Consider the following 18,432-nt stretch of genomic DNA (forward strand, 5'->3'; position numbering starts at 1 on the left):
TACACCCACAATTCTGAAAGAAAACAGTTCTGATAGAGAGAATGACATTACACATACATACATTAAAATAGTATCTGCTTATCTATTCTTTTTTTTAACATACCTTAGTTCCCACACATTACAGTTACTACTTTTTCAGGCAGATTTTGCTCCGTCTAAGTCCCATATGCCTCCACAAAATACAATAACACACTTACAGTACAACACAAAACCTTCATTCCTCCTAAAAACACCACCCATCGTACTTCATAGAAAATACTATATGAGACATCATAATTCATTGGTGAACAGAGGACTGTGGTGTTTTTTATGTTGATATACTTATAGGTTTAACTGGCTTTTAGCAAAGAATTTATTTAGGGACTAAGCTAAGTCTTGAAGATAAAAATACCTATGACGAGAGACTCCATACTACATTCTTAGCCCTATTACTAGCTAGGACTTTAAAATATTTTAAATTTAAATTATGGTTGCTGAACTGATTGCTTGAGGTACAAACTAGCTCCCCAGTTACCAGTTTTCCACTTGATGAAGTTTCTGTTCTTGCTGAGGAAATGCTACACTGGGGAGATGCAGCCAATTTTTCAATCCCTTCATGCAACTGAAATAGCCCTATACAATTTTAATATACCAGTAATACAACAGGCTGTTTGAGATTATAGTTAAGTAGTTAATTGAAAAGGATGTTAATTGTTAACAGACAAGGATTGATTGTGCAATTATATAAAGCCCTTTATGGTGATTTGTAAGTACATGTTGGCAACAACCCAGGAAAGAACCAAAACAGTGGATTTATCTTCTCAGTGCCTTTGAAGAATCTAAGTGTGCAAGAGTGTAGTGGAGTGCTTTGATCTTTTTTTGAGAACTAACTATATATTTAAAAATAATTCCATGGAAAAAAATAATAGGTTAGTGCATGCTGTTGTAAATCAGCATTAGATAAAATGCTTATCTGAATACTAACAGTTTTCTGACTTGTCTGCTCCCATCCCACATGCAAAAAAAGTATCTTTCAAGTCTAGACAATGCTTTAATTATTTTGTGTTCAGCTTTAAATACTCAGAGCCAAATGTGAAGAATTAATCCCTCAAAAATGGGTACAGAGGACAAGTAGAGTCTTTCTAGATATTGCCTTTATTATGGAGTAAAAACAAAAGGACCTTTGAAAATGAGGGCAAAATTTTAATGCAAAACTGGGTGATTATAAACAGTTCAGAACTAATTTCCACTCTTGGAGCTGTCTTTGTGGGAAGTTGGTGAAACAATAACACCCACTACATATTTCAAACAAAATATCACTTATGAATATATTGACATTTATTAAAAGGCATGGCCACCCATTCCCAAAATGCTTGTTGAAGGATAAAAGATACTGGTAGCTACTTATTTTCTTTTAATGTAAGTTTCCTTTTAAATTACCAATGATACTTATAATTGCTGTGTCACTCAGAATAATTAGAAAAGTTAAGACTTTTGCTCTTGATCCTAACACATAAGTGTATGTGCATTACCAGTTCCATTCTTTTTTGCAGGTTTTGGGTTGTAGGCCTGGATTCAGGAAGGCGCCTAATCATAGCAATGCTGTGCATCGCGTGCCTAAAACTTTGAGGGGGGGTGCCCATAAATAGAATTCAAAAAACAATTTATACTTTTGAATACTATAAGTGGGCTACATTTGTATAGGTGGCAACTTCACCACCTCGGCAGTGTTTCACCTTGGATGATCTGTTTCACTGTGGTTTTGAATGTGATTTTTCAAATCTTTGTCAAACCAGTATTGCTCCTGAAGTCCATGAGTCTGCTTATGAATAAAACTTACTCGCACCAATAATGATTTGTTGATTGAGTCAGTATTCACATACAGAAACACCATGATCCAGATGTTGTAAATCGTAATTGCTCCATTGATGTCAGTGGAGTGGTGTCATTTGATCCCTCAGAGGATCTGGTCTGAGGTGGTAAGCACTTCTTCAGCTTGAAAAATGATCAGTGTTGCAGGAGTCATTATCCATTGTATGATTTTGATCCTTAAATGTATTTAGGTTTTAAGATTATGATGCTAGGAACTATATTTATTTTTAAGACAAATATGACTGGGCATGCTATTTACGTTCACAAAATGACAGGATTTTAAATTAATTTTTTGTTTTAAATCCTATAGGTGCTACTGTTCCAGCTCACAGAGCAGTCCTAGTGGCTCGCTGTGAGGTGATGGCAGCTATGTTTAATGGTAATTATATAGAAGCAAATAGTGTTCTGGTTCCAGTTTATGGGGTTTCCAAAGATACTTTCCTCTCCTTTCTGGAGTATCTGTATACTGACTCCTGTTGTCCAGGTAAGTAAACTTAAAAATATATTTGTATCCTCAAACCCTTGCAGGTTTCTAGCAGATTTTGTCACCAGAATCAGGGAGCAGAGGGAAATAAAGCAGGATTTTAAAAATGTCTTTGATTCCATAAACTCCTTAATGAAGGATTTACTTCTTACCTAGTGATTAACATCTGGGTGCTTTTTTCCAACTAAGGGTAAACAATATTTGTGTTTAACATTTTACCTGTAAATTAATTTTCAGGGGATATATTTTTCAAGATAAAAAATTAAGTGAACCATGTCTGCCGGCTCTCTCTCTTGTTTGTGCCATCCTCTTACGTCTTTGTGTCAAAATGGCAATGTTGTAAATTTGGAAGAGTTATGTACTCTGAGATACTGTAGACTCATTAAAAAGAATCCTGTTGGTAGAAGGATTTTGGATTAAGGCTTTGGATAATCTGAATGTATTTCTTAGGCTAGGGATAAAGGTTATACATAAGCCAGTTTAAGTGATCAGAAACTTGTTTAAACCAATAACAGAATAGAAGTCCAGTGCACATAAACCAGTTTCAAAATGGCTGAAACTGGTTTAAGATAAATCTGGTTAAATGTCGCATCAGACTTAACTGATTTGGATCAAACTGGTTTATGAAACTTCTGTCCTAGACCCCTTCTTGGTTCAAGTTAAATTACAGACAGTCCCAACATGCTTTCCAGCTGTGGGCTGAGCTGTGCTGTCTGCTCCAGTGGAGAAGCAGCGTAGGGGGAGAGGCAGGGACTGCCCACCCCCCACCCTCCCGGCAAACCCTATTTGAGGTCTAGGGTCAGGGGGAGGGTTAAACACCCCTTTCCCCACTACAACTTATTGTTGGCTGTGACTCTGGACTACAAATCCCAGAAGCACCTGGGAGCAGCCCCTGCCTATGCCTGGAAGCAGGAACAGTCCTGCTGCTGAGTCTGGACTGCAAATCCCAGAGACCTCAGGGGACAGCAGGAAGAGGAAGTGAATGCACAGCCCATGCTGGCTACCAGACAGCTGTGCTCTAGTGCCTGCCTGAACCTCCCCCTCCCCCACTGTAGGCAGGTGGCTGCATTGATGGAATCAACAGTGCATGGCTCATCCCATACTGGCTACATGTCAGAGAGCTGTACTATAGTGCCCCCCCCAGCTGCTGGTCCAAGCCACTGTAGGCATGTGACTGCATTTTCTGAATCAAAAGTAAATGTGTGTCCAGTTGTTTCTCAGTTTAAGCTCTGCAGCTTAGAGTAACCTGCAAAGACTGAATCAATTCGGCCTCAGGCTTTTTGACTCTGTACTTAGCCTTAGAAAGACTCCTAGATGTAACTCTGTGGAACACAATGGAAAAAAAAATCTTATGATGGAAAACTTTATTTTTTTTCTTAACATGTGCTAATGCATCATTTTTTGGCGTAATTCCCATGAAACTTGTTGTAAAAGAGCCAGGATAAAATAAAAATGTATGTAAAATATAAATATGTACCTAAATACATTTTCATTGTTATTTTCTGCTTCTGCAGTAATACACTAAAAATTAAATCTCAAATGTCATTTCTGGGAAGTTTCATTTCCTTGAGTCTATTCTCTGGATCAAAATACTAGTCTAGGTTATTATTTGAAGTTTTGTTTCTTTTTCACATTCTTTGTTGTACGTAATTTAACAGTAGATAAGGTTTTAAATTTCAAACAGTTTCTTAGTCATTGTTATTTATTAGGACAGGTAGAACAAAAGCAAGAACACTATCTTTCCCTCCCACCCCATACCTCCCCCTCTGTCCCCCAGTTCTACATTTTGGGAAAGCAGCTTTTTCCTCAACTATGATGATATTCTAAAATAATAATTTTGATGTTTCTGTAAAGGTTATGATATGATTATAGTCTAAGTGTCAGGAACCCTATTAAAGGTCAACCTTGAGGAGCAGTCACAGAATCATAGACAAGTAGGTTTAGAAGGTCATCTAGTCAAACCCCTTGCTCAAGGCAGGGTCATCCCTATTTAAGCCATACTATAGCATTATTTGTCTGACTATTCTTAAAACTGTATGAGCAAGCCTCAGCCATAACTACTAGGTAACATGCTTGAAAATATCAACAACACCTAAGCTGCCACAGGCAAAGCTGGAAGACAGGGGCACTGGCAATGTCCTGTTACTATTTTTATGATTTTGTTTGGGGGGGAAATTGTTTGCAAAGGGAAACAATTGCTGACTTTTAATTAGTACAATATAGTATATTTTTATATTTAATAACAAGAATGGGTTTTGGTTAAAGTTATCTTAGCCTTAGTAGCTAGTATGTTATTTAATAAAAGTTAAATTAGAAAATTGAATATTACTATTTAAATATTACTGGTGGCTCTGTTTGAGTTAAAATGAATGAAAGTCTAGTCTTCAATTTACTCTTATGCCACTGCTCTACCTTTTTTTCTTTTTATAACTTTGCTTTTTCATTTTCTTCTGCATCTGCTTAAGTGGTATTCTTTTGCTGTATTTCATTGTTTGAAAAAAATAAACCTTTTTGTTAAGCCTTTACAAAAAGCAGTATACTTTTCACAATTTTTTAAAAACAATACATCTACATAGTGTAAAGTATGATTATATGGAAGACTAGAATCTGACTACTGAAGATTGCTCACTTGCGTAATTGACCTAGGATCTCCAATGTTTGACATAGGATTTACAATATAAGGAATCTTGAATTATGATTAATTACTTTTTACTTTCTAAAATTTAGTTAGAAAGGTTTACTTTTTGAAATTCAATATTTTTAACGGTAGAGTGATGTCATTCAAAACAGACATGTGAAAAAATTGAGGAACGTTTTGATTTTTGTATAAATTCCAAAGCAAATCGAAGGTTAAAAATGGCTTTGAGCCTACCATACAGCCTTCATGAAACAAAATTAACCTTTTCTTTTTTTTTCTTCTTTAGCCAGCATTCTGCAAGCCATGTCTCTCCTGATTTGTGCTGAGATGTACCAGGTATCACGACTCCAGCATATTTGTGAGCTGTACATCATCACACAACTGCAGAGTATGCCTACTAGGGAATTGGCTTCTACAAGTCTGAGTGTCGTTGGGTTGCTCAGAAAAGCCAAGGTACATATTGTCTGTATATGAATATAGAATATTTAATGACAGCGTGCTGCTGGTATAATGTATAAGGAATAATGTATTTTAAAAATACTGTGATTTTGTTTTATAGGGTAGGGCAGTATCTTGATCAGAGATTCCTGATAGCACAGGAATAGACAAAGTGCAGCCAAACTTAGAGTGCCCCCACCTCCAGTTTGAAGCATGGGGATGCTGAATATATGCAACTTGGAGTCTGCTGGAGTGTGCTAATTAGCAGGCTCTAGCAGACTCAATTCATTGAGTCGGTTCTGATGCATGCTAACTAGCATGCTTTGGAGGAGACATCCAGCACATTTATAGGCTCCCTCAGGTTAGTATCTTCCTCTGCAGAAGTAGATTCAAGCCTATATTTCCTGCCTTCTAGCTTGTGCTACCCAGGTGTAGCACACTCTCTATCCTTTCTGTTGATACTATATGACGATGGAAAAAAAAATCAAGATTGATTGAACCTAAAAGAGGACACGCTAGTTGCCATGACCTTACTAGTCCTGTAGGTAAGGTGCTTACATGGCACAGGGAAACATGGTTTCCATCCATGTTTATATGCTTCTTGGAGTGCTTATATATTTATATAATGCATGTTTGTTTATATATAATTTCATAGTTAGTAGGGTCGGAAGGGACCTGAGCAGATCATCAAGTCTGACCCCCTGCCATGAGCAGGAAAGAATTCCTGGGGTCAGACAGCCCCGGCAAGGTGTCTGTCTAGCCTCCTCTTAAAGACTCCCAAGGTAGGAGCGAACACCACTTCCCTTGGAAGTTGGTTCCAGATCCTAGCCACCCTGACTACGAAGTAGTGCCTCCTGATATCCAGCCTGAATCTGCTCTCTGTCAGCTTATGACTGTTGTTCCTTCTTACTCCCGATAGTGTTTGGAGAACAGGAACTCTCCCATTGCCTGCTGGTCTCCCTTGGGCAGTTTATAGACAGCTACTAGATCCCCTCTCGGCCTCCTTGTGGAGGCTGAACAGGTTCAGATCCTGTAGCCTATCCTTATAGGACCTGCCCTCCTGCCCCCTGATCATGCCAGTGACCCTCCTCTGGACCCTCTCCATGTTGTCCACATCCCTCCTGATGTGTGGCACCCAGAACTGGATGCAGTACTCCAACTGTGGCCTGACCAATGTCGCATAGAGTGGGGAGGATCACCTCCTCAAACCTGCTTGTGATGCATCTGTGGATGCACAACAAGGTCCAGTTAGCCTTTCTGACTGCGTCCCCACATTGGCGGCCCATGATCATCTTTGAGTCAATAATGACTCCAAGATCCTTTTCTGCCTCTGTGGTGGTGAGAGGGGAGTTCCCCAGCCTGTAGGTATGCTGCTGGTTCTTCCTCGCCAGGTGCAGTACCTTGCACTTGTCAGTGTTGAAACCCATCCTATTCTCATCCACCCACCCCTGTAACCTGTCCAGATCTGGTTGCAGCTTGTCCCTCTGCCCTAGCATGCCCACCTCCCCCCACATATTAGTGTCTTCTGTGAATTTGAACAGGGTACTATTCACCCTGTGACCGCTGGGCTTCAAATAGCCGTTCTCATGCAACTTTCACTCTGGTGGTAAACGTAAGGTGTCTTACAGACTCGTGTCGTTGACCGAGCAGGTGTCTCGCCCTCGAGTCACCTCTCCCGTTCTCGCTTGCCACGACTTGTCGTTCCTCTGTAGACAGGATTGCTCATCGGGTGTGCTCGGTGGTCCGTGGTACACCCGGCGGTCATTCACAGGGCTCCACCACCCTTACACTCTGGCCCCATGCCCCCTCAGGTGAGTTGTCCCTCCATCTGCCTCGTCCTCTCTGGTGGGATCGCGCCTTGTGGCTTGACGTCTGGATGCTCGTTGCCTATGGCCAAGTTTGCCCGTATGGGCCCACCCCCTTGGCCTCCCTTGCCTCCGCCCCTTCTTTTGGAGAAACACAAAAAACCTTCCGAGGCTTCTCCTTGACTCCGTTCCTTGGGGATACCCCCGTACTTTCTACTCTCCCCCCTCATGCGATGCAACCAAACAAGACACGTTAACAAAACACAAAAATGATGAGCCACCTTCTGACGTGGCTATGCCCTGCCCCCGTATTATCCTTCCCCTTGCTGTAGCTTGGGGAATGCTTTACTCCTCGCCCATCACCTTCGAGATTCATTCCCGTTCTCCCATCAGCCTAGCTGGGACCGGCAGCGGTACCCGCCTTGATTTGTAACCCCCTCGGGGCTCTCCTAGGGTTTTCTCTCTCTGGCGTGGCTTCCTTGCCAGTCGTCCCAGTATTCCCACCTGGGGTCTGCCTGGGCTCCAGGTGCAGCTCTGGCTCCGTCTCTGAGTCCGGAGTACCTATTGCTCCCTCGCTGGCCCGTGCGTGCTCCTGACGGGGCGCTCTGCCCCATGCTGCCTATGGTCTGCCCCTGGCTCATCGGGCTCTGCGGGTCCCATGGGAAGGATCTTCTTCTCTCCCTGAGGTGGCTGCAGCTCCCCTCTCTTGCTGCTGTCCTCCCTCCTCTCTGTGGCATCAGCTGCCATTTTTATTTCTGCTGGCCAGCATTTGAGGCTGATGTCACTGGCCAGCCTTAATTGAATAAAGAGGCAGCTAACGAGCTGCGCGGGCTCTTCCTTCCACCCCTGCTGTGCTGCATCTCCTGCTGCTGGTAAGTAACCCTTGTTATTTCTTTCCCTGGGACACACCCCCTCGTCCAAATTGCTGATGAAGATGTTGAACAGTGTGGGCCCAAGGACCAAGCCCTGCAGAACCCCACTGCCCACATCCCTCCAGGTCAAAAAAGACCCGTCCAGCGCCACTCTCTGGGTGTGGCCCTCCAGCCAATTGGTGACCCATCTGACTGTGTAGGGATCGACACCATAGTCACCTAATTTTTTTTAATGAGAATGGGTTGAGAGGCACTGTCAAAGACTCTTCTAAAGCCCAGAAAGACTACGTCCACCGTGACGCCTGCATCCAAGGATTTAGTGACCTGATCATAGAAGGCCACCAGGTTGGTCTGACAGGACCTGCCTCTGATGAACCCATGTTGCTTATCCCTGAGCATACACTCCCCTGCTGGTCCCTTGCAGATGTGCTCCTGGATAATTTTCTCTAAGAGCTTCCCCAGGACTGAGGTAAGACTTAAGAGGCCTACAGTTTCCTGCATCTTCCCTCCTCCCTTTTTTTTTTTTTTTGAAAATGGGGACCACATTGGCTCTCTTCCAGTCCTCTGTCATCTCACCAGAGTGCCACGAGTGCTTGTAAAGCTGTGTCAGGGGACCTGTAATGACCTCTGCTAATTCTCTCAGCGCTCTGGGGTGCAGATCGTCAGGACCTGCTGATTTGGATGTGTCCAGTCCCACCAGGAGGCCCCTGACTAGGTTCACTCTGCCCCTGGGCCTGGCTGCGCCTCCCCTGGGACCGTCAGGGATCATGATGTAGGGTGATGACCTGGTCCCTGCTTAGAAAAATGGAGGCAAAGAAGTTGTTAAATAAGTTAGCTTTGACATCTGGTGCAACCACCAGATTTCCTAGCATGTTCTGCAGAGGCCCTACGTTACCCAGAACCTTCTTTTTACCCCCTATGTATTTAAAAAAGGACTTGCTGTCTTTGATCCGGGTTGCTAGTCCCAGTTCCATCTCACCTTACCCTTCCTAACAGCCTCCCTACAAACCCGAGCAACGGCTGTATAGTCCTCCCTGGTGATGGCCCCTCCCTTCCATTGGGTGTATGCCTCCTTTTTAGCCTTGAGACGTTCCCGGTTGCTTTTTGTTAGCCAAGGGGGCTTTTGAGCACTCTTGCTCCCTTTGACCCTTGTTGGGATTGCCACCCTTTGAGCTTGGAGGATCGTCTCCTTAAGGAATGATCACTCTTCTTGGACTCCCCTCCAGGACCTAAGTCTCTCCCCGACTAATCTCTTTACCTCATTGAAATTTGCCCTCCTGAAGTCCAGGGTTACTGTCTTGCTGCAGGCCTCTGCTGCCCTGCGCTGGATGGTGAATTTCAGTAGGCAATGATCACTGTCGCCCAGGTGATCAAGCACCTGCAGTCTCCTCACCAGGTCGTTGCCTGTGGCCTGGACCAGGTCTAACAAGGCATTTCCCCTGGTGGGACTGTGCACCTCCTGGGTTAGATGGATTTCCTGTAAAATGGCTAGGAACCTACATGGGCTGTCAGACCTGGCTGATTGCTCTTCCCAGGAGATGTCCAGATAGCTTAGGTCCCCCCATGATGACCACATCCTCTGACCTAACTGCCTCTGCAAGCTGACCTGAGAATCCCTGGTCAAGTTCTTCCCTCTGGTTGGGTGGTCTGTAGTAGACCCCCGCTGTTAAGTCCCTTTCCCCCAACCCCCTTTTAATGTAACCCAGAGCACTTCAGTCTGCCCCTCCTCTGACCCAATGTTGCTCGTCGAGGATGTGAATTGCTTTTTGACGTAGAGCGCCACGCCTCCACCTTCCCTCCCCATTCTATCCCTCCTGTACAGCCTATAGCCCTTTGATGTTCACTGCGCAGTCATGTGTTGGATCCCACCACATTTTGGTGAGCCACACTGTCTGGGTTTGCAGTAGCTATCAGGAGGGCAAGTTCCTCCTGCTTGTTCCCCATACTACAAGCATTGGTGTATAGGCATTTAAAGCCTCCTGAAGGTGAATGCCCCACCTCCCTAACCCCAGGACTCTTTGGGCCCCTGTCACTTACCTGGGCATATTGTGTGCTCATCATCAGCCTATGCCTCTCCTTGCTGCTTTTCATTTGATAAGCTGTTTTTAAGACTGGTAATCATGTTTTGAGAGAGATGTCACGCATGTATTTGATCTAGGATCAGTTTACTTGTGAATAAACTACTTGTAAGTAAATGCTCCCAGTTAGGCATTTACACATGCAGAGAAGTGGAAGCGGATTTGCTACCAATGGCAGCAAACTGCTCCTGCTTCCTGGGGCCCTGCAATAGGCCCCTGCCACCACCAGGGGCAGCTCTAGGCTCCCAGTGGGTGCTTGCTCAGTGGCTGGCAGGGAGCACTGGGCCAAGAGACGGCTGTCCCCTGGCCCGGGCTGGGACATTACAGTATGCCCCTAGGGTCTGCCTGTGACCAGGGCAGGGACTTTTGGCCCCGACTCCCTGATCAGGTGCAGGGCACTTAGAAAGAGCTTCAGGGAAGGGCCAGGTCCCAGACCCCCCACCCTCATGTGCTGGTGGGGCAGCTAGCTTGGTGCTAGCTGCACCACCAACAGATAGGGGCAAGGAGCTGGGACTTACTCCGTCCCTGCAGCTCTTTCCAAGCCCTATGCCTTGATCACCCAGTCAGGGCATGGGGCTGGAACCTGTCCTTCACCAGGACAGTCTCTAGCCCCTGCCATAGGTGGAGGGAGGAAATTATTTGGAGTGGGGGGCTGAGTGCGCGTGTGTGCCATCCCCAGCAGGTAAGTCTGGGGAGGAAGGGATGATGGGGAGGGGAAAGGGTCAAGGCAAGGGGAAGATTGAGGCCCCAGTGGTGAGGGCGTAGAGTAGGGGCTGGGGTGAGTGGGGCCCCAGCCAGGCCAGGTGGCAGAACAACCACAGCCCAGGCAGCTTGTTGAGTGGCGCAGGGGCTCCCGCAGCTGCACACGCCCATCTGCACATGGGGCAGAGGCAGCCACCACTATACCCTGCTGCCCTGAGAGCTGCATGACGCCATGTGCATCCCACTGTGGAGTGGGCAGGGGACACACAGCGCAGCCCAGCAGCAGCAGGCATATGGTGCTGCTCTGGTCCCAGGGCAGCTGCAGCAGGGAGCAAAGCACAGTGCGCAGCAGCAGCCGCTGCCTCTGCCCTGAGTACAGTTGCGGGTCCCCACTGGAGCGCACAGAGTGGCGGGTGCCCCCCTCTGCACCGCTGGATGAGTTGCCCGGGCTCTGACCATCCCACCACCCGGCTCGGCTGGGGAACCAGTAATTCCTATGCTGGGCTGTGACCCTGGATGTGCACGTGTCCTTCACCACCCCTTCTGCAGCTGTCCAGAGCCTGAGGCCAGGCTGCCTTGCAGCCCTACCTGCTGTCCTGCATTTGGGAGGCTGAGCCCCCTTAGCCCGGGTCTTCTGCCACTTACAGCCCCCACCCTGCACATGGGACGGAGGCTGGGAAACCTGTTCCCCACTCAGTTCTGTGAGGGCAGAGCTGGGTGGGGAACAGGCTGGGGAGCTTGTTTCCTTGCTCAGCTCCATGAGCAGGGAAACAAGCTCCCCAGCCTATTCCTGACCCAGCTCTGTGCTCACAGAGTTGGGCAGGGAACAGGCTCCCCAGCCGCCACCAGAAGGCAGCTCCCAACGCTGGGCTCAGGCTGAGAGATGAGGATCTCCCAGCCCTTGCTTCCTGATCACGATCTCAGAGAGGGGGCTTGGAGCTCCCTGCTGCCGGGGCAGAGGGACATAGCTTCCACCTGGGCTCTGGTGGCAGAGCCCACCCTAGCAGCAGGCAGCTCCTGGGGGCAGGGAGTAATCTCCTACCCCACGGTGGATGGCTGACCGGGAGCAGATCTGCTCCTGGTTAGTCGTCTACAGGAGTGCTACTGCACCATTACTAATTGAAAGTAAATTTGCTACTTGCATTTGCAGGTAAACAAATTTACTTGCAATTAGCGAGGTTTACTGCATAGTAAGCATGTGCAGGTGTAGACACACGTGCTTACTTTGCAGTAAATTATGCTACTGTGCAGTTAACATCTCATGTAGATGTACCCACAGAGTATGCAATGGTACTAAGATTTTTATATATTATAGTCACGAACAGTGTTGCAGTGTTCTGTTTCTTTTTTTGTTTGTAGTTTCACAACTCTGACTGCCTTTCAACTTGGCTACTTCATTTCATTGCCACTAACTACCTCATCTTCAGTCAAAAGCCTGAATTCCAAGATCTTTCAGGTAATTTATCAATTGCTACCTTTAAAAAAATATCTTTTCTATTATTTTAGGACTGAAGATAAAATGCTAAGTAGTGTTACTTTTGAGTGCCTAGCAGGGTAAATAAGACTTTTGGGGGATAAATGGTTGAGTCTCATTTTATACATTGCTAAGCAAAATAACAAGATACTTCCAAGGACCAATAGTAACCAAATACAGGTTTCCCTTGAGTTATGCGGTAGATGCGTTCTCGCAAAACTGTGGATAAATTGGAGTTGCATAAAGGGACCCCAGTTTATAACGTAACAAACAGGAATATGTTCTAACAGCAGTGAGAGAGGGAGTAAGGCTGGGGCTAGGGAAGGGGCTGCAAGCAGGTGGTGTTGACCACTCCTGGGGCTGCAGTAGGGGCGGCACTGGGAGCTTCCTGGTGCTCAGGGCAGGCGGCAACCTGCTCTCATCCTCCTGCAGGCTGGGGCCACTGGTGGCACCGGGCTCTTCCCAGCACTTAGGGCGGGCTGCGGTGATGGATGGGGGGCTGTTGCCACCCCAAAATTCACTGTAGCTCCCCCCACCCCCCCAACCTGCCCTCCCAGCACTGCCACTGAGTGCCTGGAAGAGCCTGGTACTACTGCCGGCCCCAGCCTGCAGGAGGATGAGAGCGGGTTGCCGCCTGCCCCAAGCACCATGAAGAGCCCAGTGCTGCCCCTCCTGCAGTGGCCAACACCACCTGCTTGCAGCCGCTGGGCTGCACCACACTCCTTCCCTTCCCCTACGGATTTACCTCGCCGCGCCCCATGCCTCTGCTTCTCCCCACTCACCCCAGCCCCTGCCGCAGCGGCCCTGGAAGCAGCCAACATCACCTGCCTGCACCACAGCATGCCGCAGCCCAGGGGCTGAAGTGAGTGGGGACAAATAGAGCCCCAGAGCTGATCACATAAGAGTGAATTTACCTCGCATATAATGAATTTGGGGTATAAAAAGGGTCATCACATAAGAGCCAATTTGCATATCTAGAACCCATATAAATCAAAGGGAACCTGTAAGTTATTTGGGAAAATGGAAGTAGAAAGGGATAAAGAGAAATATTTGTGCCTTAAAAAAAAGACTGATTTTAGCAGAAATCATCTGCCAAAGTCAGATCTCTTGAGATGCATCTGTCCATTTTGCCTTAAGAGTAACGTAGAAGCCAACTGCTTGGAGTTCAGTATTAATGGGGGCTGTAGGATTGCAGAACCGCTCAGGACGCTGCTGTTTGTACTGGTGTTCCTGTCTGTAGAAAACTGACTTGAGTTTCCACTGCAGCAATTTGATCTGAAAAGGCTAGAAGATTGAGATAAAGCAGCATATATTGGCACATAGCTCTTCCCCTGTTTATACTTTTAAAAATTAACTTTGGTAAACCTAGCACAATTAATTGCTAAAATAAATCAAATGGGTTTTTTTAACATTAAATGTATTTTGCAATAAAACCTAGGCACAATGGACAGTTTCAGCCCTAAATTTTCATTTTTATTATGTGCTTATGTATCCCAAACTTTTAAACCAGTTTTCATTATATCTTTCAGTTGTTGTGTGTGTGCGTGTGCACGTGCACATGCCTTTGCATACCCACACAAAACCACATATGTAATGCTTTCCATTAAATTGTTTGTCTTTTCTGTTTAGTGGAAGAGCGCAATTTTATTGAGATGCACAGATGGCCTTCCAATATGTACCTGAAACAACTTGCAGATTACAGGAATTACATCCACTCCCAGAAATGTCACTGCACAGTTATGTAATCAAAAGACTGAGTATTCAGTAAGGATTGATGGACTTAAAAATCTCAGATTAGAAATAATTTGGAAAGTATTAAGACTCTAATAAGAAAGGAAAAACGCTCAAGGGCCAGAAAGCACTGTACAGAACACTAGTGCATTTGCTAGTACTCTTTGCAATTAAATGCTGTAACATTTTAAAGGGATGAAATATATCAGAGGACAGCAAAAGGATTTAACCCAGTATGGGACTTGTACAGCTCTAACTTGTTTCTCCTTTCAAGGGAATTTTTGCTGTAGTGGTGGTGTTTTCTGCTTCTAGGTTGTTTATCTTGTGTTCAACCCCTGGCTGGGATTTCAAAGGAATGTTAGGGAGCTGTGTATTGACCTCCTTAGACTTTTTGAATATTCCACCTCAGAAAGCATAGGATTACCAGTTTGTGTAGCATATACTATATATATGTTTGCTAGATTAAACGTATTCGTAAAAGCATTGGGCTACACCATGATTTACGCATTTCATCCCTTTAATTTTTTTGTTTTGTTTTTTACTTCTATACATAGCCATCTATACATGGTTTGGAACCTGAAATGCTTTTCTGTTTCTCTGTATTTCAGCAAAATCTTGCAGGCAAATGCCATTTTGGGAGGGGAATTTCACACTAGAATTGTAGGAGATTTTGTATGGGTAATTTCCATAGAGTTAAAAATAGCAGTTCCCTTACTATTTTGGGACAGATTTCACAATGGGACTTCACTGTTTGAAGCAGCTAGCACAAAATTCTTATGTTTAGTTCTGTATTAGAATAATAATGATTCAAAAGTGCTGTAAAAGATGAGCAAGAGCAACATTGTTATAACTCTTTCATGAGTGGGAAAGTAGAAGCAGAGAAAGACGATACGATTTGTTTGAGATCACATGGCAAATCAGTGCAGAGCTGTGAATGGAATGGTGTCTTCTGCTGAGAATATAGAACATGGCAGTCTGCCTCCACTTCAGAAAAAAAAGATGGAGCAAAAATGGTGACACATGAAAATAGAAATATAATGTGCATATCAATTAAAGAAATGTAAAAAGGATTTAACTTTGTATTTGTTTCCTAAATTTGTAATATTCGTTTATAATAGAAGTTAAAAATTCTAGGCATTTAAGTTATTAATTGGATGGACAAAATGGGAAGTTTCAGGCCATGGTCAAAGTGAGCACATGATTACAAGTCTAATTTGCATGCACATATAACTATTAGCATGCTCAGGCATAGTATCTGCACCTGCAAGTTGCCGGTCATTTAAATGACAGTTTGTATGTGCAGATACCAAATTTCTTGATGTGTTCAGTCTTGATAATTACACATACAATGTAGATGCATAAATGTTTGCCTATTGTTGCACGTGGTCCTATATTTTAGTTTTTGCATATCTGACCCAATTTGTTAGAATTTATTGCCAGAAATTAATCCTTTGCCAATAACTAAGTATAGTGGGATTTTTTTTTTAAATTTTCCTGGATAAGTTTTTATAGACATTTCCCTATTAAAAGCTTTTTTAAAAAAGCAGTTAGGCCTACTGCAAATATAGACCATTTCTGTCTGACAGGCAGAAATGTTTTGATATTCTATATTTTATCTGTTTGGTTTAACCACAAGTTTTATATAGTAAAGCCAAGCAATGTGAAAACATTTATTATTTATTCATATATTTATTATAAATTGCAAATAACTCAGACAAAATAGCTTTTTGTTCTTCTTGGTTTTCTGTTTTGCAACTCATGATGGGTATAGATACTACACCAGTTCAAACACAAAATGCAACTCATAATTTAAGAATATTAGTGATTTCTCCAGTCTTATTCCATTTGGGTAAATGCCTTTCTTTAGAAATATAAGTGGTGATCTTAACTCTATTTTCAAATTGATATTTTAGCATTTAGAACTCCCTGAAAGTGGGTTGTGGTATTTGTTTTGTTCCTGTAGATACAGTTTTGCTATCCGTGTATCTTAAGTATAATTTATAAATCCACAGATGATAGATACAGAGGAGGTAGTCAAAACACTACTGAGTGTGATATAGAAGACAGTCTTTACATTTTAAACATTTTAAAATGTTTGCATTAGTTTTTAAAATTAGGAAGCTCTTGAAAAATGTATATGATTTGGACAAAGTAAAACCTGAGATCAAAACTTGTAAATTAGTTTTGGAAAGTTTGTTATTTTCAGGCTTCTCTTTTGACAAAGCTGTTCTGCTAATTAGTGCTTGCACTTCTCTGGATATAGGATTGTCTCGTATCTTTAAAAAGCAGCTTAACATATAGCACAGTAGTATCCAGGGGATCTATTCTTATAATTACATTGGGTGCATGTTCAAGGGGTAATAAGATTAGATTCAGTACAGAATGTAGGTGCCTACAGATATAGGAAATGTAACACCCAGCTTTCAGTTGCCTGGCCCCAGAGTGAAATTCAAGCCCCCTACATTCCCTATAGAGCCATGGGCAAGTGAAGAGCTTCCGAATCATAATTCACACATCATGTGATTAAAAGCTAGCTAATAGAACCCAATCATCCTGTCTTGCTCTGGTGCTTGAGGAGCCTTGTGTCCCCTGGGAATTGGAGTCTGGAATCCTCTCTTACTGGTAGGCACTTATTACCATTCTTTCAAAGGATTGGAAAGGGCTCAAATCATAATGAGTCTGGTTGAAAAGGATAGTAACATTAGTGGCACCCACCTTTTGATATAATAGCTGAGTAGTTACAACACTTATCCAGGAAGTGGGAGACCCAGGTTCAGTGCCCCTCCTCAGTCTGAGAACGATGGTAATCATTTGATTGTAGGCTAGGCTGGTGGGAGCATCCTCCCCTCTGCTGTTGAAGCTGTGCTGCTGCACGGCAAAGAATGCAGGAGTCATGGAGAGAGATTGGTATGCAGCATGAGAGAAAACGCATTCGGGAAGGAGGAGGATTTTAGTCTGATGGGAGAAGTCTTACTTTCCGGTTTCTGCTCTTTGCACAGCTTATACAGTTTTTTCGGTGTTCCTTGAATGTAAAACAGAGAAACAATCTTGGAAGAAGGGACCAGATGCAGGACTTGCCTCTCCTAGGAAGTGCCCTCATTGCTTGGCAGCAGGGTCAAGCTCCATCTGTCTCTCTCTTGCACCATAAACTTCGCCTTTTTTTTTTTTTTGCGCTGGGGCATGGCTTCAGCTGGAGGGTAGGATAGTATCCCCACACAGCCTATCCCAAAGTGTGGTGAGTAGACATTACCCAAAGGAGTGGGAATAAAATTTTAACTGCCTCAGGCTGAGGAGGGCATTGAACTGCCTCCTTGGTTTCTGAGCAAGTGATCTAGCCATGAAGCTAGTATATGTAAGACATTTCTTTATCCTGATTTGTTTTTAAAAAGTAGCCATGTGTGCATTTTGTGAGGGGCCTAATCCTACCAGATCGTGACTTTTAGATCAGGCCCCTCAGAGGGTTAGGCAGGGAAGCCCAACTTCTGGATCCTGACTGGGTTTAGGATGAGGCTAAGCACCTAGGTGTTTGGACTGGGGTCGTTCTGTGCATGGCCAGATACCAAACTTTGGGCACTTAGGGAATTTTCAAGTCACACCTTAGAGCTGGATGAGCAGGTTTAGGCACCTCCAGAGCTAAGCAACCACGATCTAAAAAACCCTTGTCCAGCCACCCCTGGCATGTTGTTTCTGACTAAGTCTTGCTGTAGGCACATAAGCATTTTAATACATTTATCCTTAGCTTATTAGATAGTGTTGCATACAATTTTTTTCCAGTTTTTATTTTTATATATATATATATATATATATATATATGCACACACATGCCAAGCCAGCACTGAGGCTTTGTATAGAGAGGCTGCTGTAGAAAGTCTTCTGCACTGAGTAATACTAGTTTCCACAAGCCAAACAATCCCTGATTTATAGTCTTTACGTCTTGATGCATTATACCTGAAAAAGAAAAATATTAGGGAAAGGAAAAATTATATTACTAGGGTTATAGGTACACAAACAAGCTACCATGACAACTGGGGATGTCAGATTGATAGCATGTTAGCTATTCAACAGTAGCTGCTTGAGTGCACTCTGTGATAAATGTGAGATAAGTCAATCCCACTTCCATTGAGAGGTAAGAGTAGGCATATGGGGTCTCCTCATGGGATATATTATGTCCCTTAACTGCTGTCAGAGTAATTTGTTTGTATGCTCACAATCTATGGTATATTTTGAATATTCACAGGTTTGATAATTTTAGTTTTAAGAATGGTATGTCTGTGTTTTAATATAGCCTGATTAATATTTACATGTTTTTAGATTAGTATTTAACTCTTTGTAACAAAATAAACATTTATACCAATTCTA

General features: G+C 43.9%; 1 protein-coding gene across 1 annotated transcript in view; it reads left to right on the forward strand.

The window, feature by feature from the left end:
• RHOBTB3 (Rho related BTB domain containing 3) overlaps window positions 1-18,432 on the forward strand; it is a 55,260-nt gene extending 36,828 nt beyond the window's left edge. Inside the window, exons 9-12 of the mRNA XM_019532399.1 lie at window positions 2,162-2,335; window positions 5,260-5,426; window positions 12,228-12,324; window positions 13,972-18,432. Coding sequence (XP_019387944.1) covers window positions 2,162-2,335; window positions 5,260-5,426; window positions 12,228-12,324; window positions 13,972-14,087 — 554 coding nt within the window. The 3' untranslated portion in view covers window positions 14,088-18,432. The remainder of the gene's footprint in view (window positions 1-2,161; window positions 2,336-5,259; window positions 5,427-12,227; window positions 12,325-13,971) is intronic.

Source organism: Crocodylus porosus, unplaced genomic scaffold, assembly GCF_001723895.1.
Source record: "Crocodylus porosus isolate Cpor-Errol unplaced genomic scaffold, CroPor_comp1, whole genome shotgun sequence".
Lineage (NCBI taxonomy): Eukaryota > Metazoa > Chordata > Crocodylia > Crocodylidae > Crocodylus > Crocodylus porosus.